The sequence below is a fragment of the Triturus cristatus genome, chromosome 11 (genome assembly GCF_964204655.1).
Source record: "Triturus cristatus chromosome 11, aTriCri1.1, whole genome shotgun sequence".
Taxonomy (NCBI): Eukaryota; Metazoa; Chordata; class Amphibia; order Caudata; family Salamandridae; genus Triturus; species Triturus cristatus.
The window spans coordinates 954,857,061-954,880,779 of NC_140594.1; the positions used below are offsets into that span (position 1 = coordinate 954,857,061).

The 23,719-nt window shown below is 46.1% G+C and overlaps 1 protein-coding gene and 1 pseudogene across 5 annotated transcripts in view; one reads left to right on the forward strand and one right to left on the reverse strand.

The window, feature by feature from the left end:
* Positions 1–385: 385 nt before the first annotated feature.
* The window catches only part of LOC146785740 (5' exonuclease Apollo-like), a 96,990-nt gene continuing 73,656 nt past the window's right edge, over positions 386–23,719 (forward strand). For 2 of the 5 annotated variants that reach the window (XM_085634964.1, XM_085634961.1), the window contains exons 1-2: positions 386–544; positions 672–893. In XM_085634964.1, the coding sequence (XP_085491090.1) occupies positions 705–893 (189 nt within the window). In that variant the 5' untranslated portion in view covers positions 386–544; positions 672–704. Of the gene's footprint in view, positions 545–671; positions 894–1,848; positions 2,016–23,719 lie in introns of those variants that run through there. The other 3 variants (XM_085634962.1, XM_085634965.1, XM_085634963.1) reach the window with 3 other exon arrangements.
* LOC146785741 (small ribosomal subunit protein mS31 pseudogene) lies at positions 15,900–17,146 on the reverse strand (annotated as a pseudogene).

Sequence of the window (23,719 nt, forward strand, 5' to 3'; positions counted from 1 at the left end):
CTCAGGGACGCACGCCGAGACTCGATCCCAGTTCCCAGGGTCAAAGTCTGTGTCTCTGACCGCAACGATTAAAGTATCACCCCCGCAACCTTCTTTCCCGAATTGTAACCCAAATCATGGGGAAATAGCAGCAGGCTAAAGCCCGCAGTCACCACCCGGCACTAATTTTACTACTTGGAAACACCCGTTACCTAGCAGTCAAATTCAGCCCAGAACTGGAAGCCCCGAATCTGTAGAGAAGGCTCCCACCGTGTTTATTAACTCTCAGACGCACATGCGGTTTTCACAGCCAATGAGCTCTTCCAAATTATGTTCCTCGCGCTAGTATTGGCTGAGGTTTCTACAATACTCCAACCCTAAATTGCATTACAAAATACGAGTCCTTCCAGACGACACGCAGAATATGCTTCGGTATGGGACTGCGACCCGGAAGTTTAGAATAGTGCAAAATTGTGGTCTTTCAAAAAAGGATGTTGAACGGAATTTATGGACTGTCCGTGCAAGTAGAGGCGTGGCTGTCATCTTTGAGTTTAATAAAAAAAATGTAGGTACATTAATCAACGAATATAGTGATGTAGTTGAGCTTGGAAAGAATTAATATGCACTTGTTTGAAGATTCAAAAATACCAAGTTTGCATGACTATTCATTATATCCGTATATTTTGGTTTAGGTTTTCTAACTCTGCAGAATCGCTAGTTTGGAAATGAACGGAGTAGTGATCCCAAACACGCCGATTGCGGTCGACTGTTGGAAATTAAGAGGCAGTAGCCACGTCCGCTTGTTTTTCCTCAGCCATATGCACTCGGACCATACTATGGGTTTAACATCTACTTGGATACACCCGATTTATAGCTCTGCTGTGACTGGCTTAATTCTTCATCACAAACTACAGGTACGAGTATCAAATTCGTCATTTGGGTTTGTAATCCAAAAGACCAATGGAAAACGTATTGCAGTTTATGTTTTGGAATGCATTTTGGCGCGAAACTAGTTTAGTAGGAAAGGGTTTGATCCTACGAGCTGAAACTGTCAAAGCTCTGTGCAATAATTACATAATAAGCTCTGGCAAACCCAGCATGTCTCACCTTTGGGACCTCTCGGCTTTGCCAGCCATTGGCAAAAAGATACTGTGAGATGACACTTAAGCGTTTGTGTATCATGACGCTACCGGGACCCAGGGCTTTCGTTAAGCATGCATGACCATTTAACAATAATTCATATTTGTAAAGCGTGAACATATCACCCCTTAAAGTTTCAAGGCACTGGGTGCCGTCGGGGATATTAAAGGCCAGATGTAGGACTGTTGTGTTTATTGTAGCGCGCAGCGCATGGGCAGAGAAATACGAATGTAAACATGTATTGGCACGGACCCCGGTTAGACTCTATAGATGTTCTAGAGTCTGGGTCCGTGCTGGGGGAGTTCTTGGAAGGCAGTTACGAACCTGCCTTAGCTGTTTGTGGATGTATTTTGTGTGGTGCTGTTTTCTACAATAAATCTTTGTGTTCACACATTTTACGGATTCTGGATTCATTCACAACAAACTTGGCGACGAGCGGGATCTACATCGGCAGCACCACCATTTAAAAAAAAAAAAAAAAAACTTGTGTATGGGAAGAGAGGCTCACACCTGATTTCCAGTGTGAGTTTCCACATCTACTTAATAAGACAACATTGGATCCCTTTACCGGGAGCGTCTATCTATCCCAGGTACATTTTTGGTGAATTTCGAACAAATTCATCATTCTTGAGAACTGAAACTTACTGTATCGACAGAGTTCCGCTGTTGCTAGGGCGTTTGTCTACATTGACGTGACTTCCTACGAGGATTTGCACGCATTCTCGACGTCTCGGGGAAGCGTCAGCAACTCTCTAGATTCTGAACTCTAAGGTTGTTTACACCACGTACGCAGCGTGCCGCCATTTTGTTTCTACTTTATCGTGCCAAGTACAAAATAGCCTAGCAACAAGGTATCGGAACTGGGATTTCAGCTTTAATGTCCGATTTCATTCAAGGTACTTTTCATTATACAGCGGATTCACCGCTTTAAATTAACACGACTACTTTGAGAACGAGTTATTTATTTTAACTGTTCTGTTGTACTTTGTCCACTCGTTTTTTTTAAAATTTATTTGGAAAATGAGCCATTTACTTTAACTGTTCAGTTGAGCATTTCTACATTTTATTCTCTTGCAACTTACTTGAACATTCCTTAAAATAATAATGGCCAATGCTCAAAACTACAATTTGGCTCCTCCTCCGTGCTTCTGGCCAGCTGGGGGTAATCCCTGCATGGAGTGGGCAAAGTGGAAGGCTTACTTCATCAACTATATAGAGACATTAGATGTAAAAGGTAAAATGTCTCCTGCGGAAAAAAAAGGTATTTTTCTACATTCAGTGGGGCCCGAAGGCCTCAACGCCTACAACCAAATGTCTAGAGTTACTGGTGGCACTGATCAAAATGTCTTTACAGCAGCTGTCAACGATTGTGACCGTTACTTCTCACCTAAAGTATGCATTGGCATATTGAGATATAAATTCTTTTAGAGGAAACAGAATTCTGACGAATCCGTGGACAATTACGTTTCCGCCTTAAGAACACGTTCCCTGGACTGTCAATTTGAAATCCTACAGGAAGATTTCATAAGGGATCAAGTCGTCATGCATATTAAAAATACTTCCATCCAGGATAGGTTATGGGTTAATGGTGATTCTAAATTAGATGATATTCTTGCTATTGTCAGGAAGGCAGAAATGTCTAGTAGAAGTGCAAAAGTTAAAGTTGAGGAAAACAGTAAATTGAGCAATACTGTAGCTAAAGTCGATAATCCCAAAACCAAACCACTCTACAAAAAAACCAATGTTGTTAAAGAAAATGCTACAGACTCTAACAAGTTCAGATGCTACAGGTGCGACAGTAGCTCACATTTGGTGAATTTCAAGGGATGCCCAGCAATTAAACAGAGATGTTCTGTCTGTGGTGTAGTAGGCCATATTGCAAAAGCTTGTAGAAAAAATAAAAGCAAAAAAGTACAGTGTGTGGAAGACTGCGACCCTAGCGATAATGACTTTGACACCAAAGAGGGGGACTTTGAAAAATCTTACATGTTAAACATCACCGAGGGTCATCCCATTATTTTGAATATCGACAATAATATGATTAAAAAAAAAACTATCTGTGAAATGACTATTGGGGGTGTACAACTACAAATGAATGCAGATTCAGGTTCTCCCTATTCTATAATCAATGAGAATGTATGGAAATCCAAGTTTATAGATAAACTAGGTCCTGTATTGTATCCTGGGGACATTAATCCGCAAGGGTATTCAGGTGAAAAAAATCGACATCCTTGGCTTCAGAGTACTTGTATTCACATTCAGAGATCGAGAATGTACTGCCAAATTATACATATCCAAACACGGACCTTCCGTCCTTGGGTGGTTTGAGCAAGGGAAACTTGACATCATTCTTAATCCCAAAAACCCAAACCCCGTAATGGTTATTGGAGAATCTGGTCAATGTGGTAGCACCATGTTGAACAGGTTTCCCAACGTTTTCAATGATAGTATTGGCGAATTGATTAATTTCAGGCACAAAATCATTTTAAAAGACAATGCTTGTCTCAAGATTTATAAAGCCAGGAACATTCCCAGCACAGTTAGGGAAGAAGTCAAAAAAGAACTCGATAAGTTAGTTGAGAGTGACATTATAGAGAGAGTAGAATCCTCTGAATGGATTTCTCCCATTGTGGTGGCCAGACGTTCAAATGGTAATATTAGATTGTGTATTGATCTGCGCCATTTGAACAACAACATTGTCGTGGACCAATTTCCCCTTCCCCGAATCTCTAAAATGTTAGCTTTAGTGGCTGGAGTGAAAAAAAATTCTTGTATCGATTTGTCATCTGCTTACCACCAAATTGTCTTAGATGAAAAGAGCAAGAAGTACACCGCTTTTGTTACGCCGTTTGGATTTTTCCAATTTAAGAGAATGCCATTTGGTCTTGCCTCAGCTGCTGCGGTGTTTCAACGAGTCATGCATGATATTTTTGGTGATTTTAAAAATGTTATTTGTTTCCAAGACGATATACTTGTGTTTAGTGACAACAAACTTTCTCATGATCAGGTTCTTGATGTTGTCCTTAGCAAATTATCCGTGAATGGACTTACAGTTAAACACAGCAAGTGTAAATTTGGAGTTAATTCTGTTACTTATTTGGGCATGCCCTATGTGCCAATGGTGTCAAACCCAAACCTGATCTCGTGGAAGCCATTCAACTTGCTCCGTCTCCTAAATCTAAAGATGACATCCGATCTTTCTTAGGGTTAAATCTGCTATTAGTAATGCTGCTGCATTGAATAATTTTGATCCTCAACTCCGTTGCATTGTCACGACCGACACTAGTTCAAAGGGTTTAGGGGCCGTCCTCTTTCAGAAAAGAGAGAACGGTAGGGAATCTACCATTGCATATGCATCTAGAGCTTTGACCCCGTCTAAAGAGAAATATTCAACTATTGAAAGAGAAACATTAGCTGTAGTGTGGGCACTGGAACATTTTAGAGTGTATGGGGGAAAGAATGTGAACCTAGATCTGACCACAAACCTCTTGTGCGATTACTTACTACTGATGGTTTGATTAAAGCATCTGCTAGGATTGTACGTATGTCTATGAGGTTACAAGATTTCATATATAAGATGGTTTATGTTCCCGGTCAAGACAATGTCACAGCAGATTTTTTATCCAGACTACCTTTACCCTTGAAAGGGTGTATTCACAATACTTGGGATGATTTTCACATTGCCCTTGTCCATGATGAGGGAGTACCACCCATTAGGGTTGAAGTTTGGAATATGGAATATTCCAAAGATAAGGTTTTACAAGAAGTCCAAAAGTACTTAATTGGAGGTTGGCCCATTAAGAAGAACCTTTCTCCCGAGTTGAGACATTTTTGGGAGGTGAAAGAGGAGTTATCTTTTTCCGATTCTACTATCTGGAGAGGTGATAAAGCTGTTCCTCCTTCAGGTTTGAGAGAGATTATTGTTAAACATGGCCATGAAGCCCACAATGGCATCATCAGAACCAAACAGTCTGTCAAGAGTACGTTCTGGTGGCCTGGGTTAGATATTTTTGTTGAACGTATCGTTAGAGATTGCGTTCATCGTGCAGACTGCCTATCTCATTTCCCATTTCCCTGTGGTGACGAGTTGGATGGTGATCATAACACAGAATGTGTAGTGGCTGTTGTGGATTCTTTGACAGCTTATAATGACGGCATCACTGAGAGTGAATGGAGTATGGTAAGGGCTAAAGATGAGATTTTGTTGAAGGTATTACATTACATCAAAACAAGTTGGCCTTCAAAAAATAATCTCACTTGGAATCTCAGGTGTTTAGGTACGATAGCATGGGACTTTCAAGTGAGACCAACATATGTTTAAGGAATGGTTTGTTTGTCCCACCTATTGAATTCAGGGACACAATTATTAGAATTGCTCATGAAGGACACATGGGTGTTTCCGCTACTTGAAGTAATTAAGGCAAATTATTGTTGGCCAGATTTAGGCAAACAGGTTTCCATTCTTATTGAAAAGTGTCCACAATGCATAGTCTCTGACAAATATTGTAAAACAAAACCTTTGTTTTCAGTTCCTCTTCCTGAAAAGTTCTGGGATTAGCTGGACTTGGATTTTTCGGGGCCATTTAACTTATTACATTGGGATAAGAGATATCTTATAGTAGCTATAGACTATTTTTCAAAATGGATCTATTATTCCATTGTGGAAATGCCCAACTCTAAGACGGTAATTCCTTTCCTTGAGAATATTTTCATGATTAAGGGATCTCTCTGTAATATTGTTACCGATAATGGTATGCATTTTGTTTCCAGAAAACTTACTAATTTTATGGAAAAATGTAACATTATGGTTTCATAATGGAACGGTTTGGTTGAGAGGGCTAATCGCAGTTTGAAGGAAGTAATTAAGACTGCATTTGCAGCTAACATTGATGTTTTTTTTCCCTAAAATAAAAGATATGGGCATAGCTCACAACTCCACATTCCACAATGGTGGTGGCTCTTTTTAAGGCTCTCGGAGTCAGAGAAGACAGGACTAAGTTAGTACCAGAATGGTTGACAAATATTTCAGCAGGTAAGCATGTTGTAGTTGGAAGTAAAAATGTGGATTCAGTGAAACCTATGACCGAGAGTGTTGGCTAGACAAGGGATACAATAGAGCAATTATGATTTCAGAAAAGGAGTCCAAGATGTCCAAGTCGCCGTGAATTATTAGGGTTTGATTGAAAAACCATTTACGGCCAGAAAAGGGGAGTCAAAATTTGCATTGCCTGTGAAAGTCATTAGAACCAGCAGAGCTTCTGTTTTGTTGGATGGGAAGAGATGGAGGAACAGAGACAGTGTGGTTCCTCCATCTGATTTGCAAGCTGATATTTATCTGTACAAATACTGAGATGGGAGAATCTAAGTTATTGTGATGGTGGGGAGTGGCCCCGTGCGTGGAACAATGAAGACCACTAGTCCAGATCAAGAGCTGTAAACGTGTTTAATGATCACAGTGCAGTACACGAGTGAATAACTGCCCCTCTCCTCCTTCTTGGTTTCTGTTCCACCTTCTTCGGGGGTTCTAGGTCCGATGGGATGACTCCGGCGTTCATGCAAGGAAGAGAAAGACCACTCGAAAGACCACTCTTAGATCACTGTTCACCGGTTTTGATAGTGAAGGGGGGGGGAAGGAGTAATGGGTCACCGGGGGCCCGCCACCAACAATGCTACCTTTGGTCCTGGTGAGGTGATACTGGGATAATGCCCTGTTAACCAGCCCCCACAGAACCACCCCCGTGACCTCCCTGCTACTTTTACCCGGTCTACTTCCCTCCCCTAGGTGAAAGAAAACCCAGGATTCGACCCCGTACCTTTCCCAGCCACGCTCCTCCCGTGGGTGCGTGGCAGGGCGAGACGCCGTGTCGTTGGCCTCCAGGCACTCCGTCCTTCTCGTTGTTGGGGTAGTAGTCTCCTCCGTTCCCGGTTCTCCCGACTCTTCCTCCGTGTGCTTCCTCTCTCTCCTCGACTCTCGCTCCGTCTGCGTCCTCGCTCTCCTCGACTCTCCTTCCATGTGTCTCCTCGCTCTCCGTCTCCACTCGCTGTCCGATCTCCTCTCCTCCGTGGGCTTGCGCGCCGGTCCCTTCGAACACTTCCTCCTTACGTGCGCTGCTCAAAGCGGATTGGTGCGCCTGGGGTGATGTCAGGAGGGGCGTGTCGGCCTCCGCAGCAAGCCAGGCCGAATTAAAGGGGCCACGGGCGTCCTGCAGAGATGGTGGAAAGGCAAAGTCACTAAAAGTTCGTTCCGTCCCCTCCTCCTCTCCAGCGACCACGCGACACATCCCTCCCCCTGGATTTTCCCGATCGGGGGAAATCTGGTATCTGGAGAGAAAGTCGGCATTTCCCTGGTCCATCCCTTTTCGATGACGCACTTCAAAGCAATAGGGCTGTAAGGCCAGGAACCACCGGAGGATGCGCTCATTGTGACCCTTATTCCTCTGGAGCCAAGTGAGAGGGGCATGGTCCGTAAAGAGAGTGAAGGGCCTACCCTCTAGATAGTACCGCAACTTGTCCACCCCCCACCGAACAGCCAAACACTCCTTCTCCACAGTGGAATAAGCCTGTTCACGTGGAAACAGCTTTCGGCTGATGTATAGGATGGGGCGTTCGCATCCCTCAGCGTCCTCCTGGGAGAGAACCGCCCCAATCCCAACCCCGGAGGCATCAGTCTGGAGGATAAAGGGTTTCTGGAAGTCTGGGGTCACCAATACAGGGGAGGAGGTGAGGGCGTTTTTGAGGGACTGAAAAGCAGCAGCTTCCTGGTCGGTGGGAGCCCTTAACCGGGGAGAGGCATGAGACTTACGGAGAAGATCCGTAAGGGGCCCTGCCAGGGTTGCGAATTGGGAGATAAACCTTCTATAGTACCCCACCAGTCCCAGAAACGCCCGAAGTTCTCTTTTGGTTTTAGGGTAGGGTAAGGCCTGAACGGCTGCCACTTTTTCTTTTTGGGGTTCTATGTTGCCATCCCCGAGGAGATATCCTAGGTATTTCACCTGTTTAAAAGCCACTCTGGATTTCTTTGCGTTTATGTGGAGCCCCGCCTTGCCTATACTCTCAAGAATGTTGGCCAGATGTTGAAGGTACTCGGTCCAGGTCTTACTGAAGACCACTATGTCATCCAGATAGGCGGATGCATAGGGGAGATGTGTGGAAAGGAGGGTATCCATAGCCCGTTGAAAAGTGGCCGGAGCACCGTGTAGCCCAAAAGGCAGTACGGTGAATTGGTAATGACCAGACGGGGTGGAAAAGGCGGTTTTCTCTTGGTCTGCCGGGGCTAGGGGAATCTGCCAATAGCCCTTGGTGAGGTCGATAGTTGTTATGTATTTGGCCTCACCAAGGCGTTCCACTAGTTCGTCAACGCGGGAAAGCGGGTAAGCATCCTGCTTGGAAACTTTATTAACGGCCCTAAAGTCTATGCAAAACCGGATACTTCCATCCGGTTTTGGCACCAAAACCACTGGGGAGCACCAGTTGCTATGGGAAGGCGTGATCACTCCAGTTTTGAGCATTTGTTGTATTTCTGCTTGAAAGGCCACTCTTCGGGCTTCCGGTATCCTGTACGGTTTTTGCTTTACAATAACCCCGGGTGGGGTAGGGATGGTGTGTTCTGCTAAGTGGGTTCTCCCTGGTTGATCGGAGAACACCTCCGAGAACCTGAGAAGAAGGGACAGTGTTTCTTCCCGCTGGGTTGTATAGAGCTCAGGATTGATAGGGACGTCCTTGACGGTATGTACCAGGGGCAAGGTGACAGAAACGTTTTGTGACGGTTGTGGAGGTTTTCCTAACCACTTCTTCAGTATATTGATATGATATATTTGTGTTTTGGTTTTTGTCATCTGTAGGACATAAGTGGTTCTCCCTATCTTTTTAATTATCCGGAAGGGACCCTGCCACTCCTTTTTTATCTTTTGTGTGGAGGTGGGCAATAACACCAGGACCCAGTCACCTACATCGAGCTCTCTCCACTTCTTCCCCTTATCATAGAAGTATTTCTGTTTTGTTTGGGCGATGGCCAAATGGTCGTGGGCTAGGGTCCTCAATTTGTGTAGTCGGGACTTCAACTGGCGAGTATAGTCTAACAAGGCCTCAGCTTCCTGTTTCCCTTCTTTTTCCCAGCTGTCTTTGGTTATTTCCAGCAAGGTTCTAGGTTTCCTGCCAAAGAGAAGCTCAAAGGGGGAGGCACCTAGGCTGGATTGGGTCTGGCTCCTTAAAACAAACAAAGCCAACGGCAAGAGCTGGTCCCAGTTCTTTCCATCCCCAGACAGAAGTTTCTTCAGGGTCAGTTTAAGACTTCCGTTGTATCGCTCAACTAAGCCATCTGTCTGGGGGTGGTACACCGAGGTCTTTATATGTTTGATTCGTAACTGTTGGCATACCTGTTTCATTAAGTTGGACACAAACAGGGTCCCTTGGTCTGTGACTATTTCTCTGGGGAAACCCATTCGTGAAAACACCTCAACCAGACGCTGCGCTATGGCGGCGGAAGTGGCTGCTCTAAGGGGAAAGGCCTCTGGGTAACGGGTGGCGTAATCAACCAGGACAAGGGCGTATTGATGTCCTCTACTGGACTTGGGTAGGGGTCCTATGAGGTCCATGCCTATTCTGTCAAATGGATTGCCTATGATGGGCAGGGGTTGCAGGGGGACCGCAGGTGGGACGTAAGAGTTTCTTCGTTGGCATATCTGACATTCCTGACAGTACCTCTGTATTTGGGCATATACACCCGGCCAGAAGAAGTGCTGAAGAATGCTCTGCCCTGTTTTTTCAGCCCCAACGTGACCCGCCATAAGATGGGCATGTGCAAAGAAAAGTATCTGATCCCTAAAGTCTGAGGGAACAATAAGTTGAGGTGTCGCGTCTGCTTTCGCCAAACGGTAGAGGAGACCGTTTTGTTCAACAAACGTGGGATACACTCTGGTTGAGGGGTCTTGGTCGGCTCAGGCTTTGTTCCAGGCATTGATAAGACTGGCATAGTTTAATTGGGCTGTTCGAAAGTGGGTATCCCTGGCCCAGGGTTCGGACGTCAACAGGGAGACACGACAAGGTTTGGGGGACATGAGGGCTTCGCTCATCATGGACGTAAAGCATGGATTGTCAGTCCCTATAATGAGTGGTTCGGGAAGGTTTGTGAGGACCCCTACTATGGCGTCCATGGTGGCCCCGGTGTGGGTTTGTAGGCTGATTGCAGCCAGAGGATATTCCCTTACGTCCCCGTGAACACAACGAATGCCCACCCTCCTGCCAGGCAGGATCCATGAGGGTTGAATAAGATCCTGCCTGACTACGGAATGTTTGCAACCGGAGTCTAGCAGGGCCCGTACCCCTTTTCCCTGTATGGTTACACTCACATAGAACACCGGTCCTGTTTCCTGAGCGAAAAGAAGGGAGTGGGGCAAGTAGCTCACGTCCATAGGTTCCTCCTCTTTCTCCCTCTTCTTCCTGCAAAACCTGGCTATATGTCCCCACTCCCCACATTCATAACACTGAGGGCCTGAAAAAGGGGGGAGATCTGGCCGGACTCCTCGTGGTCGTACTGACTCAAAGACAGGCTTAGAGGGTTTTCTTTCTCCTTTTCTGGGGACAACAGGTCGAGCGTGGCGTTCTAGCTCTCTTGGGGTGGGTCGGCCTTGCGCTCTGGCGTACGATGTGGCCATTTCTACAGCCTGTTCCAGAGTCAAACCGGCGTGTTGCTTCAGCCATCGCTGGCTGGCATAGGGGAGAGACTCAAGGAATTGTTTGAGGTAGATTTTTTTCATCACGTCCTCCATACTGGACTCCTGGGGTTTCAGCCATAAATCAGCCGCCTCTTTGAGTTTGAAAAGGAGAGTTTTGGGTATGTCCCCAGGGGCCCCGCGTTCTTGTCGAAATCGTAGCCTGTGTGTCTCATCATCCACTCCCAACCTATCCAGTATATACTGCTTTACCAGCGCATAGGTGGCGGTTCCATCTTTATTCACGGTTTGGTAGGCCGCTTGAGCTTCACCCACCAACAAAGGCGCCAGGTAGAAAGGCCATCTTTCTCCAGCCCAGGCACTAGCCCGGGCTGCTCTTTCGAAATTCAAAAAGAATGCCAACGGATCTTCTCCTGGCGTAAACTTCTGAAGGGGGACCACCGCTCCCGGAGGGGCGGCTGCTCTAGTTTGCCCTAGCGAAGCCATGATGAGTCCCTGTCCTTCGGCCAATTTCACTAGATTATCGGCTTGGTTCTGAATAGCCGAGCTGAACATGGCCCGATCGGCTTCCGCCTGGGAGGTGGTGCGTTCTATGGCCCATTCCATTTTGGCCTGGCTCTCCTTCATCTGGTGAATGAGCGTGTCCATCCTGTATCGGTGGGGCTCGCACTAAATTCTCCTATCTGGCTCGCCACTTGTGATGGTGGGGAGTGGCCCGTGCGTGGAACAATGAAGACCACTAGTCCAGATCAAGAGCTGTAAACGTGTTTAATGATCACAGTGCAGTACACGAGTGAATAACTGCCCCTCTCCTCCTTCTTGGTTTCTGTTCCACCTTCTTTGGGGGTTCTAGGTCCGATGGGATGACTCCGGCGTTCATGCAAGGAAGAGAAAGACCACTCTTAGATCACTGTTCACCGGTTTTGATAGTGAAGGGGGGTGGAAGGAGTGATGGGTCACCGGGGGCCCGCCACCAACAATGCTACCTTTGGTCCCGGTGAGGTGATACTGGGATAATGCCCTGTTAACCAGCCCCCACAGAACCACCCCCGTGACCTCCCTGCTACTTTTACCCGGTCTACTTCCCTCCCCTAGGTGAAAGAAAACCCAGGATTCGACCCCGTACCTTTCCCAGCCACGCTCCTCCCGTGGGTGCGTGGCAGGGCGAGACGCCGTGTCGTTGGCCTCCAGGCACTCCGTCCTTCTCGTTGTTGGGGTATTCGTCTCCTCCGTTCCCGGTTCTCCCGACTCTTCCTCCGTGTGCTTCCTCTCTCTCCTCGACTCTCGCTCCGTCTGCGTCCTCGCTCTCCTCGACTCTCCTTCCGTGTGTCTCCTCGCTCTCCGTCTCCACTCGCTGTCCGATCTCCTCTCCTCCGTGGGCTTGCGCGCCGGTCCCTTCGAACACTTCCTCCTTACGTGAGCTGCTCAAAGCGGATTGGTGCGCCTGGGGTGATGTCAGGAGGGGCGTGTCGGCCTCTGCAGCGAGCCAGGCCGAATTAAAGGGGCCACGGGCGTCCTGCAGAGATGGTGGAAAGGCAAAGTCACTAAAAGTTCGTTCCGTCCCCTCCTCCTCTCCAGCGACCACGCGACAGTTATCTTCTGATATTGCTAGTAGTATTGTTCTTTTACGAAATGCTCAAGGTTCTATGTTATCCATTAATGTGACCAGCAGAAATGCTTCCTTAAGAAGAGTTCAAGTGGATGTTAGTAGTACTGATAGTGGCATGAATTGTGCTGCCAATGACGCTGACAGTAGTGCTCATGAGTCATCCTCGACTTTGAATAAGTGTTCCAGTTGTCCTGAAACTGGTTGTTATGATTTGGGTAAGGAAAAGGTTATACAGCATAAGCTCATACAGGAACCTGTTTGCACACCAATTCTGCATGTGGTTAAGTTACCTGCCAAACTACATGACTATCTTTTGTCTTAATTGTGTTTTCTTTGTATAAGGAAAGGGGGTGCTGTTGTATTCATATGTATAGGTAGGCTTATGTCATGAGTTTCTTTGATATTCCTATTCATTGCGTTGCTTGATATGTGATTGGAATTCTGTTGGAACCATGCTGACATTGAGCACTGGGTTTGTTCTGGAATACATAGGCTAGTGTCAGTTGCCTGGTCATCTCAGGACCTGTCTGGTGGTTGGTGCAGTTGTGGGTCCTTTACTAATAAAGGAATTTACTTCAATATCAACTACTACATCTCCTAATCTGTCTTTGGATTTCTGCCAAGCTGTTCTGTTCAGGATTGTGTTTTCAACATCGCCTTGTAACACATTCCTGATGAAGCCTGTTCCGATAGAAAATGAATGACATCCTTTAGAACTGCCCCCATGGGATCTAGATTTTGTTCCAGGGACCAACCCACCTACCTCTGCCATGCCGAAGCATATCATGTGTGGATGGCTGGAGCCCAAGCTTCGGTTATGAAACTGGCAGCTTCCTTTGAGATTTCAACGATCTGGCCGTGTCTCCCGAAATTTTGTAGGTCGTGAGAGCCGACTGGCCCTGTATCAGAGGTGGGTGGGGCATCACTGCTGGGTACAACAACCGCTCCGTGAAGATCAGAAGAGTCAGCAGAAAATCCATCATCATCTCCCAAGGTACAGGAAACCAAGACTGGGTCTTCCATATGGAAGTTATCAACACCACAATTGTTCACTGACGTCTCAGCTTTGTAGCAACCCTGGGAATCATTGCAAAGGAAGGAAAAGCATTTTCCAATTCTGTCATCCAATCCTGAAGAAAGACATTCATGGCCAGTGCCAATGAGTCTGGCCTCTAACTGAAGAATTCCTTCAACTAACAATTCAGTCTGGAGGCAAACAGATCCGCCGTGTAAGGACCCAAAGCCTGATGAAGTGCCTGAAAATCCAGGGAATGAAATCTCCAATCGTTGGGGTCCCTCAGGAACATGGAGTACCAATCCGCCACAGGCAGATACTCCGCTATCACCACAATCCTGTTCTGGAGACAGAAGTCCATGGCAATCTCCGCCAACCTACGAGACCTGTTTCCTCCCGGTCTGTTTTTATATTCCGAACCGCCGAGACATTCTCCATCCGAAGGAGGATGCAGCAGTAGACCTTGTTGGGCGAAAGGGTTTTGATCACAAAGCATCCTGCCAAATGTTTGAGACAATTGATGTGGAGAGTGACCAAGGACCTCCTGTGGAAAATTCTCCACACCAAGATCCCCAGCCCCACAGGCTTCCATATGCTGCAACCACCATGCGTTCTGCTGTCACTTCCTGAGATAGTGGTATCTGAGAGTCCTATGTCGGAGGTGATGGATCTTTAAGTGCTGTAGAGCCCTGTAGTGCAACGGTTTCAGAAGATTTCTTGGATGGAAGAGGTTAAGAGACCCACGCCACCAGTTGTGAAACAAATCTCAATGAGACAGTCTGCCTGCTCAGTACAGATTTCGATTCCTCTAAATTGATTTCATCTTGGCGGCTGAGAGTAGCAGTTGAGTATTGATCAAGTCTACTTGGAATCCCAAGAATTACATCTGCTTGGAAGGGATCACCACTCATTTGTTGAGGTTTAGAACAAAGGTCAGTTCCTGCAGAAGGGTGGCCGTCCATGAAAGATGGAGAAACTAGGTATCGCAAGACTGGGCCATAATGATCATTCCGTTGAGATAATCTGTAAAGTTCAAAAATGGGAACCGTGAAGTAGGCGTCTTTTAGATCCAAAGGGACAATCCAGTCCCTTTCCTGAAAGAGGACTCGCAAGAAGTGCTATCCTCCACCTGGAAGTGTCGATATACCACCCACTGGTTGAACTGTCGCAGATTGAGCACCAGATGATAGCTTTTGCCCTTCATGTGGACAAGAAAAATCGTGTTGCAGAAACCCCTGGAATGATGGCAGGAGGGGCAATGGCCTGTTTCAAAAGCAGATTGTGTATTTCTGGGTCTATTAACTCATCTCCTGTAGAGGAAAATGGAGCGGGGACAGAATAGAGTATTGGAGAGGATGTTGAGTGAGATCTATTTCGTAACCTCATACAGTTTCTAGAACACAAACATCTGAAGAGATAGTGGGCCACGTGTGTGCAAAATGGTGAAGTCTGCCCCCATAGGAATCAACGGAAAGGGAGTTGGATTCACCTGACTATTGTGAGCCAAAGGTAGCTTGTAATCCACGGGCCACTCCCTTGTTGAAATGACCTCTAAAGCTTCTTGATCTGGAGAGGAAAAATACAGCTCAGGAGATGCCTTACCTTCCCCCACGATCCTGGAGGCCAAAGCCCCTATGAGTACCTTGAGAGAAGGAGCGGCCAGCCAAGCCTCCTCGACGGCCTGCCGAAAAGGGGCTGAAAAATGTTTGTGGTTGAGGTCTGGGCCTTGTATTCACAAACTTTCCAATGTCCTTTACTAGGCGGTCTCCAATCAGATTGCCCTCAGCTCGGAGCCAGTTACCAAAGTGTCCATGGTTCTCATTTTGTTGCCCCCTGAAAGGTTGGAGGCCGAGTCAACCTTATTAGAGTTGGACTCTTAGTATGAAACACAACAGGTACATTAATACATAGAACTATGTTGTTGGGATTAAAAATCACAATTGCCAGGACAAGGTCTATGCATAGTCATTTTTTAATCTACTATACTGGGAATTGAGCTGGTGACTAGTTGCAGCTGGATCACTGCGGTGGAGGCATCAATCCACTGAGCAAATTGGAGGTAGCTGTTGGCCACTGGTAGGGAAGCACAGGTTGGGAAGTCAGTGCTTCCTAGGGAATTGAATGAGGAAGTATGGCAAATGCCAGTCCGTAATTGCACATTGTAATTTTCAAACAAGTCATGGGCATCACATTTCTAACTTAAAGATGCCAGCAGCAACTAACACCACTCCAACTGCAGTTGTAGCATTTGAAACAAGCATTTGCAATGCATCGGTCTCGCCTTTGGGACCTTATATGTATTTAACAATGCAGCATGTGAATACTTATTATGAAATACTTTTTTCTCCCTGCAGTTACATTTCAGCATTTTGTACTTTCTCCTCCTCTCTGCTATTGTTTTCTTCCCGCCAGCTGAGTGCCAATAGTCTGACTAAAAAACAGAACAGACTGCTAGCTTTATTGATCAGACAAAATGAAATTAGTATTTAAGATACTTTTATGTTATCAAAAGAAGCACAAAAACTTTTCTTTGAAAATCAAACATAGCTTTAAGTTTACACAAAAACTCAGACTAGCTTAGTTGACTCTTTAGTTGAGGCACAGGCCGCTCTCACGTAAAATGTCCTCCTTTTGTTGGAAGTAATCATAGTACCACTGAGTGTGCTTGGTTTTTTGCTTCACAGTTAAATATGGGTTCTTGGAAAGCCCACAGATCACTAGTTCCATTAAGTGGCGAATTGGTCCTTGCTTTGGAAAATCTTCCAAGTGTTTTTCCAGAAACACATGCTCGTGAAATTCAACTTTCTGCTCCTCTTCAAGACCTGCTTCGTTGTTAATGGGGAACTCCCAAAGCTTCCCTTCTTTTGTCCACTGGATCATCTCCTCTAACCCGTTGCGTGGCATTCGCTGGTTGAATGATGCAATCTCATTTGCCAGCTCCAGATCCCACAGGCTTGGCTTGGAGTCCAATTCAGTAGACACTTTGTCTGGCATTGTCGCAGCATTAAATATATTGAGTAGTTTTCCTATGTACAGCCCCCGTCTACTTTTGACACCAGCAAGTTCTTGAGTGAGGCCTCTGTTGAGTGTATATCCTTTCCCATCGTCATCAAATCGAATTTGATTGGCAGGCCTGGACCCAGGTCGGACTAATGGGCTTTTACCAATCCTCATTTCTGAGATGATATTACTAATATTGTTGAGTTCTCCTCGCTTCTGGGCATCAGTCTCCTCATCGTGTCTCCTCAGCTGTTGAAGTAGCTCAGATTCAATCTGTTTTTTGCCAAATGGCAGTGACGACGCAACTGCCGAAGCAGCAGCCGTGAGTTCTGGAGTCAGTGACTTGCTCTTGGCCATGTTGTCTTCTGTGGCTTTCTGAAACATGCTGCTTGTGCTTTCAAGGTCATTATATTGCTCCGTAGTTTGCTCCCTGATTCTGGGCACTTTCATGGCTCTCAACCTTTTCTTTGAACTGAGTTCCACTTTCATGCCACCAATAAGGTTTATCAAGTTCTCCTTGGCATTCTTTGGTGGCTCTTTTTCAGTCACAGAATCCTTCTCAGTACCCTCTTCTGTCTGAGAACCCGCCACATCTTTACTGCTCCTGAAGTTGGAGCTGCTGCTTAACCACCTCGGGGCATTTTCTTCAATCCTTATGCGGGGAACATACACATCCCATCTCCGACTAAGGCAGCCCCGAGCACCCCGGCACAGGGTCAAGCTCCTGCGCATCTTTGAACTATCGCAGGGTACACATGTAGGTACGACTGGTGCTGTCGCTGCCACTGTCAGTGACCCTGAACAGTACTGTCGTTTATGGAACAGACTGCTAGATGATGGCACCGGTCCTAAAACGTGCTGTAAATGAAACCACTGGCCATTCCAGCCTCCCGTAACCTGAAAACGAATGAACACCCTATTCCCAGTTTTAGACATTTTCCTGTTTCAGGTCAGGGTTGAAATGAGAATATATTCAAATAAAATGGACCATGCGAACAACATCTCAGAAATGTTCGAGTCCACAGTCTGTCAAGAGTGTTAGCAGATAGTAAACTGCCTGATGCTATTAAACACTTCTTCCATACTTAAAGAGTTTAGCAGAGCATGCGTGCTTTTTGGTCTTCATGCCGTGCATCGCGCTGCATGTCATTACAATACCTTTTTGTTTAGTGGGTAAAGAGATGGCCAATCAGCTTTTGAATAAGTATATACCCGAGTACCATAACCTCCTTGGCAGTGCTCGGAATTTAAAGCGGTTTTATCTGCCTATTCGGAGAAAAGCACCATCCAGCAAGAACTCAAGTGTGTCACAATTGAATATTATGCTGCATTATGTCACTGTTATATGGCAGCGTTGATCTCGCTGCAATGCCCTTCTTGTATCAATTATTTTTGACCCAAACATGGAATCTTTCTACCTCTCGCTGCCTGCCTCACTCTTTTTCGTGGATGTCATGTTTTCTTTCACACTCAATATAAATTACTGACATGTCCCTCTTGAATGACAAATTCTGCCACGGGACGGTGATGGGAATCAAAATATTGTTTCGTAGACAAACACATAGCTTGCGGCCTTCTGCACAGTCATACTTTTCCTTATTAACCTCACTCGCTCATGTCACTGCGCGGGTCGAGATTTCTCTTGTGAGCATTAGTGTATATTAGTTGGCTGTCAGTGTCACACGGCTACCAGTCTAAACCGGCAAGAAAAACATTTCTTTTTAAAATTGCTGTATAACCAAGAGCCAGCGTTTTACATCAAGGGTGGTGTTCTTGAAAAATGAGCTGCCCTTGCCGCCGACCCCACATACGGTCGACAAAACCGTTTTTCTCAGCAGCTTCTCGTTCAGCAAGCACAAGCATCTCCATGAATCTTTCGTGAGATATGTTCAGCATGTCTGTCTTTGGTGAACCATAAATACAAAAGCTAGGCAATTGCAAAAGCTGTCTTCTTTACTGACTCATTATTATATTAAACTTGGCTTCTTCATGGGCTTATGCAAACACTGCCATCGGCGCCCTTTGGAACCAGTCCGCCGCCCTCGTCATCTCACACGGTACTTGTGGGTATGATCTTAGTGTGCAGTGTTGTGCGGTTGTGTCAAGCACGGATCCCGTGTCAGTCAGAAATGCCATACTTTGATCACAATCTGCAGTATGACTGTATATTTGTAAACAAGCCTAGACAAACTCTTAACCTCTCCTGTGAATGTATGATTCCTCGTGCATTTAAGGGACGGGGATCGAGAAGGCACCGGACTGAGGAGATGGGGTGGGGAGCGAGAAGGCACCAGACTGCACGGGGGGGAGACGGGAAGAAATTGCCTCGCGCGTAACGCGAAAATGAAACCATTACTCCAGAGCAAATAAAGTCGCATTGCGAGCCGCCGATATTTCTTTCTTACTAAACACAGCATCCAGACTGCAATACACCACCGCGCCCACAGCCCATTTTTACAACAATTCTCGACGCGATGCAAGTGCTCGCTTTAACCAATTAAGAATATATGTATAATACTAAACCTTAATCAGTATCTTACTAATGCACTACGCCAAGGGTCAGTCAGTACAAACAAGCATTTGAAGGCACGAACGGGGAGGAGGAGGAGGGGGGGCGGCGGGCGAGCAAAAAGGAAACCGGACTGCGGGGGGTGGGGGGGGAGGGACTGACGGGGAGCGAGAAGGCACCGGACTGCGGGAGGGTGGGCGGAGGGACGGGAAGAAATTGCCTCGCGCGTAACGCGAAAATGAAACGAGCTTGCCTTGCAGTAAAAAAAAAGAAAAAAGAGAGGCACATTTAAACCGGAGCAAAGAAAAATAGTCTGTGCAGTAAAGGGGCTGATAGCCATGGAAGGACACAAATAACGGCATGGCCGTCATGGGGAGGGACTTGGAAGCTGAAAACCAATCAGAATGCAGCATTTAGGATGTAAGCCAATCCAAAAGATGGGCGGAGAGTGGGCGGAGCTTAAATGAAGCTTCCCTACTATAGTATTTACTGCATGTCTCAACGAGACCGCGCACGCAATGCCTAGGTGAGACCTAAAAAGTATGCTACCGCTCACTGCCTCTCTTTTAATAAAATACATTTTCCTGTCTGAGGTCTCGTATATCTCCCTCATTTTTGGTTCTTTCCCTGAAAACATTAAACATATATAGAACAAGCATTGGCATAGCCAATAGGTCTTGCCTTTGGGGCCTTGTAAGTATTTAGTTATGCAGCACAATATCCTTCGTGCAACTACATCAACTATTGCATGGCTAAACATTTATAAGGTCCCAAAGGCGAGACCTATTGGTTATGCCAATGCTTGTTTAAATCTTATTGAAGTGACTGGCCACATTAGAATTTACTGGAACGAGATTTGCCTTCAAGGTGGATTGCCCCCATATGTTATTTCCATCCTCAAATATCTTTGAAATCTATTCAACGGACCAGATTACACCATACAGCCCTCAATTCTACTACAGATAGTCACCTGCTTAGCATTCCCAGGGTCATTCTACATCTGAAAATACCATCTAACGGATGTCTAACAGTTCCAAGTATGTTTCAGGGCGCGCTGATCCTGGTACGGGTAGGGAGGGGTGGAAGCAAGTCCTGCGTGCTTTTAAGCCTCGACAAAGTATTTAAAGTTGATGGCCGGCAAACAGTCAGGCATAAAATTACAAACAAGTGCCAAAATAAAAAAAGACACATTTTGAGGTTGGCTGTGTAGTGAAATATAAATGTAGCCGGGACACCACACTGGGCAAGTTCTGTATTTTATTCCCAAGAATATTCTGATATGGTTTCAAAGTCTCCAACTGGATAAGACCGCTTCCAGCTTGTACGAGGAATTCATTTACAAGGGGATTCCCAGCTCTGTGGGCCAGGACTCTCTCTCAACTGTGCGTACAGTTTTACTGATGACTTGTTGCTTAATTAGACCATGAATCATCGGTGCTGTCAATGGCCCCCACCAAAGCCCCCTAACACGAATGCAAGTGGGGACTGAAGGAAAAGGTACCCAAATTTATCTTAGACTTGCTGCTTGGAGACATTCAGTGGTGAAAGTAAACGCTCAACACACGTGACAACTCTAACCATTCCAACACACAAACAACCAAGCATACACATGAAAGCAAGTCACTTTTGATGATCCAATTTAAACAAGTCTGTGAGCAAACCCTGATAGACCAAGGTGTGAAGGTATTCGAACTCAGACAGAGCCACAAAGTCATATTATTAGCAATACAACACTAGACAAATCTCTGTGACATAACGTAGCAGAAAATACAAAATTTTCGTTTACAACCAAGAAAAAATTATATTTTCCTACTAACGCTTGCACCAGGTGTTACTCTTGTAAATGTCATTTTGGCTCCAGAGAAGGTCGTACAAAAAACGAGGAAAGTGATTGTCCAGCGGCCCAGGATACTAACAATGTTATGTTATGTTATTCATGATTTATACAGCGCGCGGCTACTCCAAGAAGTGTCCCGGTGCTACAGAAAACCACCAACAACCAACCAAAACGAAAAACACCCCTAGTCGCCGTCCTAGAAAAAAAAGGAGACAAAGCTGAAAAAGCCACGTCTTCAAGTTTTGTCTGAAGGTCAGAAGGTTCGAGCTCTGGCGCAGTGAGAGAGGGAGGCCGTTCCAAAGTGAGGAGGCCATAACCTGAAATGATCTTTCTCCAACCCGCGAAAGCCTGATCCTTGGAATAAAGGTCAGGGACTGGGAGGAGGATCTTAAAGAGCGCTGAGGTACATAGAGCTGAAATCTTTCCCGTAAATACGGGGCCCCGATCTCGTGGAGAGCCTTAAAGACCAGAACCAAGGCTATAAAATAAATTTTTTTTTGCACTGGAAGCCAGTGGAGTGAAGACCGCAGATGTGAGGTATGCGTTCTGGGCTTAGTTAGAAAAATAGCCCTGGCAGCCATATTCTGGATGATTTGTAGCCGACTCTGTAGATACTCGGGAAGTCCCAGATACAGCGAATTAACATAATCCATACTCGACAACACCAAGGCCTGGACCACTGTTTTACGATGTGATACTGGGAGAAGCGGAAGAACATTTTTCAACATCTTCAAAATCCCAAAGCAAGTGCCAGCCACAGATTGGACTTGCATCTTCATAGAAAGAGTAGAGTCCAATTTGACCCCCAGATTCTTCACAATCGTGACTTCCGAGAGTGGGGGAGACATGTACTGTGGCCACCAGAAAAGCCAAGCTTCATGGGATTGGGATACAAAAAAGATGATCTCCGATTTATCGGAGCTGCACTTTAATTGGTTGTCATTAAACCATGCAAAAATCTCCCCAAGGCAGTTTTTTATACTGTCCCCATCAAACTCCGAGCCCTTCTCACAAGTGAACATGGGGGTGTCAGCTGGGCCAACCTGCCCCAGACCTCACACTTTTCATGGTCACATGCTGCCACAACAAGATGCATTAGTGAATGGATGTATTCATAAATGAATGAGTTAATGAGTAATTAGATTTATAAGGCAGTATCCACCTTAGTGATATATTATGAAAGCTGGCCTTGCTTATTCTGTGATGTATTCTCAATGAGGTAGGTAACCACAGCTGCCGCTATGTGGCGCCATTTGCTGGAGCCATCTATAAATGTTTCTAGCAGTCATTATTTGTATTTTGGACCAGCTACTCATGCAGACAGAACACCAGCAAGGGGCCAGGCATGATGTTTGTGCCCCATGACCCACATAACATTGTGACACGCATGCAACAACCACATCAAAGAACATCTGCCCGACGCCACTTAGATGGGTGGAGTAAAATTGAAATTTTATGGGTGTGAAAACGCTTTTCGTGTACTGGAGCGCCCGGCTTCAAATGGCAGCTGCCGGGCCCTCTAAGAAAATGAAAGTAAAAAAAAATGTTAATCACCACAAGGGGTGGAGGTGCGTTGGAAAAAAAAACCACAGTGAGTAGTGAATGGTAATCGGGAAGGGGGCGGGGGGATGGAGAACACGGCCAACGGGAGGGGGTGGGAACAGGAAAGTAACACGACAAAGCTTCTGATAAGAAGCTTGGTTGCCATGGACAGCGAGAAGGGAAGCTATTGGGACAAGATGGCGTCTGACTGTCCACAGTCCGACGGACACGCGCATGCTGTCTGCTATGGACAAATGGCAACAGCAGCCATGTTTGTCCATGCAGACGCGTGCACGAAAGCCCTGGCAGAATTGATTCCAAAAGGTATTCGCAATAGCGAGAGCAGCGCATGCGCTGCTTTAGCCAGGCGAGACCTAAAAAGGTCTTGTTTCTCCTCTCACAGACTCTGTTTGCAACATTAATCTGTGTACAAAGCTTTCTGTAAACTACTTTAACGTGTCCATCTCGCTTCACAACAGCTTTGAGCATTTTAAACAAGGTGCCCGCCTACCTTTGTCAGTCACTATTCATTGTTTACAGAACACCCCAGACATGTGAGTGTGGGAGGGTATGCTCAGACGTGAGTCCCTTGCTCATTGCACCATCGGGATTCAGGCAAGCCGGGCCGACGAAGGCTGTGATGCCAGAAACCGGTCCCCGGAAGCTTGTTTCATTCCCAGTATAAGAATTGGCTTGGTAGTTTGGTTTGCCCTGTTCCCATCATGCACTGGGACAGGTACAGACTAATTTGCATGTAGCCAGGTTCTGAGCTGGGATGGTGCAGTGAGCTAAAAAACGGTGATGGATTAAAACCATGATCTCTTGACTTGGTAAGAGTATTCTGCATCATTCAGAAACTCTGTCCATCACCACCCCCTTTTTCCCAAATCGATTTTATCCACACTCAGTGTGGGAGGGTATGCTCAGACGTGAGTCCCTTGCTCATTGCACCATCAGGATTCAGGCAAGCCGGGCCGACGAAGGCTGTGATGCCAGAAACCGGTCCCCGGAAGCTTGTTTCCTTCCCAGTATAAGAATTGGCTTGGTAGTTTGGTTTGCCCTGTTCCCATCATGCACTGGGACAGGTACAGACCAATTTGCATGTAGTCAGGTTCTGAGCTGGGATGGTGCAGTGAGCTAAAAAACGGTGATGGATTAAAACCATGATCTCTTGACTTGGTAAGAGTATTCTGCATCATTCAGAAACTCTGTCCATCACCACCCCCTTTTTCCCAAATCGATTTTATCCACACTCAGTGTGGGAGGGTATGCTCAGACGTGAGTCCCTTGCTCATTGCACCCTCAGGATTCAGGCAAGCCGGGCCGACGAAGGCTGTGATGCCAGAAACCGGTCCCCGTAAGCTTGTTTCCTTCCCAGTATAAGAATTGGCTTGGTAGTTTGGTTTGCCCTGTTCCC